This window comes from Octopus bimaculoides, chromosome 16 (genome assembly GCF_001194135.2).
Source record: "Octopus bimaculoides isolate UCB-OBI-ISO-001 chromosome 16, ASM119413v2, whole genome shotgun sequence".
NCBI lineage: Eukaryota > Metazoa > Mollusca > Cephalopoda > Octopoda > Octopodidae > Octopus > Octopus bimaculoides.
The window spans coordinates 16,104,198-16,115,470 of NC_068996.1; the positions used below are offsets into that span (position 1 = coordinate 16,104,198).

The following is an 11,273-nucleotide window of genomic DNA, read 5'->3' on the forward strand; positions in this document are numbered from 1 at the left end:
GACAGAGAAACAGAAAGAAAAGAAAGCTGAAAAACAGAAACTAAAGCGATAGGAGTTCAAAGACGGAGAGATTGAAAGAAATGCAGAGAGAGAGGAGTGAATGCGAGTGAGAGAGAGAGAGAGAGAGAGAGAGAGAGAGAGATGTAGAATAAAAGAGAGATATAGAAAAGGATATTACAGAGACGAAAGAAAACCAAAACCTACAAGTTGAAGCGGATGTGAATCTTTGGACGCAATAGGGTCAGGAAAACATAGCATTCACCTAGCTGTTTGGCTTATTCAGGTGTGTTTGAACCATGGATGTTTCTGTATGAAATTGTTGTTCAAAGTCAAACACTTAGATTTATATCTTTAGAAAATTAAAATTTCTTTTCATGTAATTTTTAGTATATGTTTCAATAACTTATAATAACAACAAAAAATAATGCAATGGCATTCTGGCCTTGAAATCCAGTTGAAATGTTGTGTGTGCATGCGTGCGTGCGTGTGTGTGTGCATGCGTGCGTGTGTGTGTGTGTGTGTAAGGGACTGATTCGTATCAAAGTGAAGCATGCCACAACCATTGACTAGACAAAATGATGCACAGTTAGGTAATCTACTAATCTATTATCATAGTTTATATAAAAACAGACGAGTAGGTTATTTGTTATTGCTACAATTGTTTCGGTAAGATTCTTTATTGAGACATAAACATGATACAGTCAGCTATGCAGTATGCACAACATCAGGTTTACCACATGAGTTGAGTGTTGTGTAAGGTATTAGACAATCATTTAGATATTGTGCATACTACTACACACCTCATTGTACCATGCTTACATTATATAAAGACTCTTAGCAAAACAATTGCCACAATACTAGATAAGCTCATTCTTCTGTTTTAGGTTTTTTTCTTTCACTACACTTCAGTTTCTAATATTCATTCAAATTTGAACACTTTTGGATACAGATGGAGTTGCATATTCCCAACCAACAGTGAGTTTCTGTTCAATGAATGCATCCTGTGTTATGATAATGGATTACATAACGGTCTGATTTCCATCATTGTCTGACAAATAATGGTGGTATGTTTCATTCTGACATAACTCGATCCTCTCTGGATGCCCTTTAATTACCATGTGCGTGTGTGTGTGTGTGTGTGCGTGTGTGTGTGTGTGTGTGCGTGTGTGCGTGTTTGTATATCAAACCAAATTGAAGGAGAGGGACAGGTAAAGTCCAGGGTACATAAGTTTCTTAGCTAACTGATCTTCTGATGTGGAGTACTCAGCTGAGCTATTCATCAAGCTAAGAATATGTATATATATATATATATATATATATATATATATATATATATATATACATACACTCATACACACACATATATTTATAACTATATATATAATTAGTACCTGTCAAATTCTCAGGTCCATAATAATAGGTTTAAGCGATTACCTTCCCAACAGCTCGGACAAGCATTTGGCCACTGTAAGAAACTTTAATTGTTCCATATGGAAAACGACCATTAACAGCAAATTGTGATTGCATGTGTGAATTGCAGGAAACACAAACAGGAGCATCACCATCCAACTCACTACTTCACTGGAAACAGTAAAGGAAAGAAGCCCAACTACACTGAAAGGCAGTGCCCCAGCATGACCGCAGCCTCTGGCTGAAACCAGTGAAACTTGAAAGATAAATACGCACATATGCAAGCATACACATATACATTTAACACACGCACACATATATATATATATACATATATACATGCCAGCATAGATAGTGGATGTTAAACAACAACAATGATGTTGACATGTATACACAAATATATATACATATATAAACACACATATGTATATATATATATATATATATATACATACATATGCATACACACACATATATATACATATACACACACATATATATTTACTCACACATTCATCAGAAGAGAGATAGAGAAAAAGAAAGAAAGAAAAAGATGTACCAGGCAGTCAGACAACAAATAGAAAGGGAGAAAGAGTGAGAAATGAGTGTGCATGTGCTGCATGTGTGCGTCTGTGTGTGCATGCGTGCGCATGTTAGCTAGAAGAAGTGCACAGATGCGGCCAGTGTTTATCAAGTTTGGTGCAACACAAACTACAGTTTCAAGGGTAATAAAGAATTCTTCAGTCGGACTCTCGATCTATCTCATTTCGTTGCTATGGTGATAGCAGAATTCAAATTTTATTGGAGATTTGAAAATAAAAGAGGAGAAAAGAGCCAACAGGAAGGAAACAAAGCATAGAAAAGAAAAGACAGGACTCAGAGACAAACAAGCAACAAGTAACAGAACACACACACACACACACATATGCACCAAGGTCAAACAAATAACTTACACATATACATGTGTGAATCTGTACTTTATACATACATGCACGCACAGACACCTACAAACACATATATAAAGTAATGGTTTTTGCCACTTCAACATGGCAGTTCCATAAAAAGGAGGAGTACTCCTGGGGTTAAAAAAGAGTACTAACGGTGTACCATACAAAACAGCCATTTTGAAGTGGTACCAACGATTACTTTTCAGTAGAATGCAGAATGGTGTATATATAAGTATATATACTTAATATATATGGTGCATGAGTGGGAGACACACTAGGCAAGTGTCTTCTACAGTGCCCCCAGACTGACCCAAAGCCTTATGAGTGATTTTGGTAAACAGAAATTGAAAGAAGCTTGTCATAGAAATCTATATAGCTATATAACATTAAATGTGTGTGTGTACGTATATATATATATCACCCATTACACTCTCGGAGTGGTTGGCGTTAGGAAGGGCATCCAGCTGTAGAAACTCTGCCAAATCAGACTGGAGCCTGGTGTAGCCATCCGGTTTCACCAGTCCTCAGTCAAATCGTCCAACCCATGCTAGCATGGAAAGCTAGGACACTCAGGAGGGTTCTTGGCATTTAAGGTTACTTGCTGCAGCCTAATGTTGAGAATTTTCCTTTTCCAGCAGTCTAGATGATGATGATGATAAGAAGAGGAGGAGCAACAGAACACTTTCATCAACAACAACAACAATTACTACAGCAACAACAATGACCCAAATGACCTGCTTTCTATTAGGTGGACGTGAAAACCCGGAAGTGAAAACCACATATAACTTAATTGCTATAATATATATTATTGTTTTCTTAATGAAAAAGAAAGAGGAAAGATAGAAAGAAGAGCCTAGTGATACAGAAATGAAGTTTCAATGTCTTAATTCACTTGGTGTCGTCATTATTCAGGTAGAACATTTAAAAAGTTGGGTGGGTACCATGGAAAGGCCCTTGCAGGAGGTAACACTTGCTATAGGGGGAATTCGATGGAAAATAGGTGATAAGTTAATTACTCTTGCTAATGGATATTGAGTATTTTTGTTTTAACTGAAATGGATTTCATCTTTGTAATTCTTATGCAAACGCATCATCTTCAAAATATTGATATTAAAAGCATTGTTAGGAAGCTTACCTCCCTAATCATATATATATATATATATATATATATGTGTGTGTGTATATGTTTGTGTTTCTGTGTTTGTCCCCCACCCCCACCCCAACCATCGCTTGACAACCGATGGCGGTGTGTTTACGTCACTGTAACTTAGCGGTTCAGCAAAAGAAACCGATAGAATAAATACTAAGGCTTACAAAGAATAAGTCCTGGGGTCGATTTGCTCGACTAAAGGCGGTGCTCTAGCATAGCCACAGTCAAATGACTGAAACAAGTAAAAGAGTAAAGAGTATATATATATATAGGCTGTGCTCTAGAGTAGCCACAATCTAAAAACTGAAACAAGTATATGTGTGTGTGTTTGTGTGTGTGTGTGTGTGTGTGTTAGATTCATAGATAGGTAGGTAGATAGATATATGTGTATATACACACACATGCATAGAAACACACATACACACAACAGCTAACACGTGATAAGACAAGATAAGGGAGATATTTCTGATATTGCAGCAATTAATCTTAGTCTCCGCACTGGAGTAAACCATTAAGCGAAATAAGCACGTGCTAATGGCACCAAGAAGAAGATGGCACCAGAAGTTTATTCTTCTCTAAGATTTACCACAGTGTAAATTAATGGTACAGCTAAACTAGAACTGGTCCAAAAGAAACAATTCTGAGAAAATGTGCTTGTATGTGAGAACAAATGTATATACACACACACACACACACACATATACATACACACAAACATATATACATATGTATGTATACATGTGTGTGTATGTATATATATATATATATATATATATATACATATACACACACACAAACACACATATACATACCTACACATATATACATATGTATGTACACATGTATGTGCGTGCATATATATATATACACACACATACACACACACACACATACATATGGATATATAGATAGACAGACAGGAAGATAGACAGACAGAGAGACAGGCAGATAGGCAGAACACATTGTCCCCTGGAAGGGGATGTTGAGTCAAGGAGTAGCCAATGAATTTCTGATTTCTTTCTTGCTATCACAAAAATGATATAAAAAAATAATATTATTGGTGCTTTTTAATTAAAAAAACACAAAAAAAAAAACAAGAATATTGTTTTTATTATAAAGAGAAACAATAATAATCTCCTCTAATTTTGGCCAGCAAATTTTGATGGAAGGAGTCAAGGGTATTGCCTTGACCACAGTAATTGGCAGTTTCTTTAAGTTACCAACCCCGAAAGAATAAAAGGTGAAGCTGACCCAGATAGTATTTAAACTCAAACATAAATAACTAAATAATAGAGAAATAAACCTCAAAGCCATTTGAAATTTTGGGAAAATCCCTATCTGGGACCTCGGAAGACATCTTGCTCATCCCATAAGGGCAAAAACAAAAACAGAAAAAAAATTCTGTTGGAGTTCTCTACTAATAGTTAAAAATAAAACTTGACCTTGTCATGAGAAATAATCTACATATAATAACTTAGTGTATTATTTTAGAGCAGTTCAATCAATCAAAGGAAAACTTCAAAATGGTAACAACAGAGTTCAGGGATCTGTCCAGAGAAAAAATATACTGGTTTCAAACTTTAGTATATTTGGTCATATACTGTGCCTACAATAGGAGCTATGTCTGATGCTAGCACAATTAAGTTAACCCTTTGGTTATCCATATCATTTTCCTAAGTTTGTCCTGAATATCCATGTTTGTTTCCAGACTGTTACTTGATCATTACCTCCGCCAAGGAAAGAGGTTATGTTTTCATCGGCATTGGTTTGTCTATCTGTGTGCAAAATAACTCAAAAAGTTGTGAACAGTATTTGATGAAAGTTGCAGGAAAAGTTGGTAATGACACAAGGAATAGATGATGAAATTTTGGTAGTGATCCGGGAATTTTTATGCATTCTTGAAGGATTTTTCATTTGTTAAATTTACTTTACATGAAGTATTACAATGTTACGTTCTTTGATTATCTTCCTTGAAAACACGTTCTTTGTTTCCACATAAACCTATGGTGGAGTTGCCGTTTCCAAAGTTTATTTTTGTTTCTCTATTAGTAATTTTACACGCGTATCTATCTTAAAATGAGCTGCTTGAGTGCTTTTCTAGTTGCCTCTTGTGTTCTGAATTATATGATATCGCTTGTTCTCATAAGTCCCAGCTTACTCTGGTGGTTGAAAGGAATTGAGAATGTGTATCATTTATAATGTATAGACCCCAGGAAATGTGGCCTGTGTAACATGTGATATACAGGACAGGCAAAGGGTTAAGTTATTTCAGGAAGACTAACTACATTTCTGGTTCCCAGCACTCTGTGTTTAAATGAATACTCTCAAGGTCAACTATTGCCCTTCAAACTTTCTTGGTTACCAGCCCCCACCACGACCAGCAGAATATGAATCAAATTAAGGGATCCCAACTAGATCAACAACAGTGTGTGTGTATGTGAGAGAGAGGGAGAGGGAGAGAGAGAGAGAGAGAGAGAGAGAGAGAGAGAGAGAGAGAGAGAGAGAGAGTCAACAGGACGGAAACCTATGTGTTTTATTGCAACTACTCAAAATTACGAAGGCACTGACAATAAAAAAAGCAAAAAAAATTCAATTTTTGGGACAAGGCCAGCAATTTCAAGGGAGGGAGGGAGAAGTTAATTAGGTTGTTAATCCCAGTACTCAATGCAGTAACGATTCCACTGGCTTGCTGCCCTAATAATAACAATAATAATAATAATAATAATAACAATAATAATCCTTCCTACTATAGGCATAAGGCCTGGAATCTGGGGGAGGTGGCTAGTCAATTTCATCAGACCCCAGTAGTTAGCTGGTACTTATTTCATTGACCCTCAAAGGATGAAAAAAGCAAATTCAACATCGATGGAATTTGAACTTGGAATGTAAAGACCGATAAAATGCTGCTAAGCATTCTTGCCCAACATTCTTTTACTTGTTTCAGTCATTTCACTGTGGCCATGCTGGAGCACTGCCTATTTAGTCAAACAAATTGACCCCAGGACCTATTCTTTGTAAGCCTAGTACTTATCTTATCGGTCTCTTTTGCTGAACTGCTGCTGAACTGCTAAGTTACAGGGGACATAAACACACCAACATTGGTTGTCAAGAGATGATGGGGGAACAAACATAGACACACAAACATATATATATATACACACACACACACACACGTATACGATGGGCTTCTTTCAGTTTCTGTCTATCAAATCCGCTTACAAGGTTTTGGTCGGCCTGAGGCTATAGTAGAAGACACTCGTCCAAGGTGCCACACAGTGGGACTGAACCCTGAACCATGTGGTTGGAAAGCAATCTACTTAGCATACAGCCACAGGAGTGGTTATGTTAACAATTCTGCCAGCTTGCTGCTTTCATACTGCCATTGCTACTGCTACTACCACTACAAACACTACCACCACCACTGCTTATAATAATAACAACAACAACAACAACAATTATAGTAATTGTTTTGAAATTTTGGCACAGAGCCAGCAACTTCAGGGTAGGGAGTATGTCGATTACAGTGAACCCCAGTATTCAACTGGTACTTATTTATCAGTACTGAAAAGGATGAAAAGTCAGAGCTGACCTTGGTGTAATTTGAACTCAGAATGTATAGACTGACAAAATACTATGCATTTTTGCCCAGCATGCGAACAATTCTGCAAACTTGCTGCCTTGATAATAACAACAACAACAATAATAATACTACTACTAATAATAATAATAATAAAAATAATAATAATTATTATTATTATTATTATTATTGATGATGATGATGATGATGATGATGATGATGATGATGATGATGATGATGATGATGATGATGATGATGATGATGATGATGATAAAAAACAGTTAGCGGAAGCATGATACTCCCCAGTGACAGCCAAGACGTATTCGATTGCAAGTGAAGGCCGTTAATGTTTTATCTAGTGAAACAAAATAATTATATCTAACCAATCAAAAAGAAAATAACATACATTCAATTTAACGCTCAAACCCTTTAGTCAATAGAGATAATAGACAATTGATTAGGTACCATTATTTCAAGAATGTAATGGAAAAGTATGAAATACTTTTGTACCGTGTGTGTGTGTGTGTGTGTGTGTGGTGCATGTGTGTGTATGTGTGCAGACAAAGCAATCACATAAGTGGATGATATAAGAACAACAGTTGAAAGTAGATCTAGGACGGAACAAAGAAGTGGAGGGGTAGGAAGAGAATGGAATATAATCGTGTTATAACGCTTTACACATTTAGATTAAAAAAAGCTATGGACAAAGCAAACCACTAGAATATATATATATCTGTACACAGTGACTAACACATGTAACAGATATGTATATATACATATATATCATCATCATTATCGTTTAACGTCCGCTTTCCATGCTAGCATTGGTTGGACGATTTGACTGAGGACTGGCAAGCCAGAAGGCTGCACCAGGCTCCTTCTGGCTTGCTAGTACTCAGTCAAATCGTCCTTATATACATATGTGTATAATATATATATATATATATGTGTGTGTGTGTGTAATATATATATATGTGTGTGTAATATATATTATATTTGACAAGTTTGAAAGACGAACGAAAGCGCTAATATATGTATAAAATAAATGAAAGAAGTTATTCCAAAATTCTGACGACTTTTTTTTCAATATTTAATTCTGTACATCACACCTAACACTCTACGCATATATATATATATATATATATATATATATATACAGGTATACACACACACACACACATATATTTAGGTGCAGGCATGGCTGAGTGGTAAGAAGCTTGCCTGCCAATCACATGGTTCTGGGTTCAGTCCTACAGTATGGCACCCTGGAGGCAAGTGTCTTCTGCTATAGTCTCACGGTCGCAGTCAAATGACTGAAATTAATAAAAGAATATACATATGTGTGCGTGTGTGTTTATGTATTATTACATATCAATGTGCATGTGTGTTTGAACCCACTATTTCTGTTTGACAACAAGTGTTGGAATGTTTATGTCCATGTAACTTCATGGTTCAGCAAAAGGTGAGTCCTGCACTGAAGTTGTCTGAGTAAAACTCTTCAACGCAGTGCCTCAGTATGGCCGCAATCAACTGACTGAAAGAAGTAAAAGACAATGATATATATAAAAATATTCTTATATTTCAGGATGGTCATTTATTTTTTTTTCCTGCCAATTAAACACAAGCACTATATATCTGTTCTTTACTTATATATTATTGTTCTTATTCTATCTTATGCCCATTATCAGGAAATCTTTTATCACACACCTTTGACCTCTTCAGCAACTCTTCCATCCCACGCGTCTCCTATATATATATATATATATAAAAACATTTTTTTTTCTTCTAATGGTTTCAGTCATAGAACTGCAGCCATGCTGGAGCAGCACCTTAATTTATTTTCTATACTTTTGTTGTCACTTTATGGTTGGTAGTTGGTCTATGACTGAGCTTGTAATAGCTGATCTTCGTTGAGTGGATCTTTGAATGGCCGGCTGGTCCTGTGTCACTGTTAGGACTTTATCCAATCAAGGTCTTTTGTGTAATGTTTCAATAGAGGTTCCTTTTATATTTCTGATTTCTTCAGGTAGGCAGTTGAACAGTTGAGAATCTCTAAATATCAGACTGGTTGGTGCAATAGAATATTTTTGCTAGTAATTTCGAAGGTGATTAATTCAGAAGGAGACAGCATCCATGCATTAAAATTCCCTCTAATGCCAAAGCAAGGAGTATACCCCCTCCAAAATTTCTCATATGTATAAGATAGTATATCTCTCTTCAGAATTCAAGAGAATAAAGGTGCAGAGCTTTCAAGCATTCCCAGTTATTAAAGCTTTTAACTGGCGAAGGAAAAGTTTTTTGTAACCATTCAATATTTTTTATGAGACAAGATGAGATAGAATACCAAATCTGTGAGCACTCATCTAATCTGCTAAGAATTAAGGGTTCTCACAAAATTAGCATAGCTGCTGGTTTCTCTTGATACAAAGGTTCATAGGAATCCATCCTATGAAATGTCTGCATATCGAGCTTAGTTTGGTGATGTGGCTGATGAAGGATGCATTATTATATACATACACACGCGTAAACATATATATATATATATACTACACACACACACATGTATATCTCAATATGTGTGTGTGTGCGTGTATACACATACATGTGTGTATGCATGCACACAAACACACACACGTGTTAATTTCACGAGCAGGTTGTTCCGTTGACCGGATCAACTGGAAACTTCGCCATGCACAAACATACATATATATGTGTATGTGTTTGTGTGTGCGTATACATAATATATACATACACATATATACATACACACACACACAAACACACACACACACACACACACACACACATATATATATATATATATATATATATATATATATATATATACAATACGTACATTTAATATTATACATGATATCATATTATATATACGACGGGCTTCTTTCGGTTTCAGTCTTCTAAATCCACTCTCAATGCTTTGATTGACCCAGATCTACAGTAGAAGACATTTGCCCAAGGTGACACGCAGTGGGACTGAACCCAGAACTGTGTGGTTGGGAAGCAGGCTTGTCACCACACCCCCACGTCAGTGCCTATACTCACTCATTCACTCATCACGCACCCACATTACACACACACACACACTCACACATATTTCCCTAACATTTTGGGGGAAGTAACGGAGTGACTCAAGGAACGATAGTTAGTTTCGCACGTTAATACTGAGGTGGTTAACGCACGAAACCCGGGGGACTTGCGCCACTCTGTTGCTTCTTTTAAATAATAAAATAATATAAAATATATACTTTACATATCTAATAAATACACAACATATACGTATATATATACATATATGTGTGTTCACACATAAACAGAGAGATAGATAGATAGATAGAGAGAGAGAGAGAGATTTGTGTTTATTAAGCGCATTTATGTGTGCATACGTATGTATGTATACACGCACACAAATACAATGCAAAAAAAATCTGTGAATGACCTTTCCAATGGTTATGTGTATATGTGCGTGAGTGGGCATGTGTGTATATGCGTACAGACACACACACACACACACACACATACAAACACACACAGCCACACAGGACTATATATGCCGGACAACGACAAATTGACATGAATCATTTATCGGCGTCTATAAAAAAAATATATATATTTCCCTATCTTATTAAAATCTATTGTTATTGCCTCCTCTCTGGCCGACCCCCACTCTCTCCACACACGCTCTTACATTCAATAAATAGGTTACCGGTACACACACACACACACACAGAGGCACGTAATGTATAAAACACTCGCTCGTTGTCTATCAATGTTTTTTTCGTTGAAATACTCACATGTCATGCGTGCTCACAGCTAACTTCAGCCGCATACTATACAGAAAAAATATAGAAGGACAACTAGTTAATGCTGTGTGGGTAGCTAGTAAGCTGTTATCACACTAGCGATGTAACAGCGTGTGTATTAATGTGTGTGTGTGTGTGCGTGCGTGTGTGCGTGCGTGCGTGTGTGTGTGTGTTGAAGCAGACACGAATACATGCATAAATCTATATAACTTGTTGTATACACACATACCCATGAATGTACGGTTCCGGGTTCAGTCCCACGACGTGGCACCTTGGGCTTAGTGTCTTCTACTACAGCCTTGGGCCGACCAAAGCCTTGTTAGTGGATTTGGTAGACAGAAAAATGAAAGAAGCCCGTCGTATATATA

General features: G+C 36.5%; 1 protein-coding gene across 10 annotated transcripts in view; it reads right to left on the reverse strand.

The window, feature by feature from the left end:
- The window catches only part of LOC106880485 (homeobox protein Meis1), a 261,086-nt gene that overhangs the window by 23,235 nt on the left and 226,578 nt on the right, over positions 1-11,273 (reverse strand). For 8 of the 10 annotated variants that reach the window (XM_052973540.1, XM_052973539.1, XM_052973537.1 and 5 more), the window contains one exon: positions 10,897-10,932. The exons of the other annotated variants lie outside the window; for them this stretch is intronic. In XM_052973540.1, coding sequence (XP_052829500.1) covers positions 10,897-10,932 — 36 coding nt within the window. The remainder of the gene's footprint in view (positions 1-10,896; positions 10,933-11,273) is intronic. 10 annotated transcript variants of the gene reach the window in all.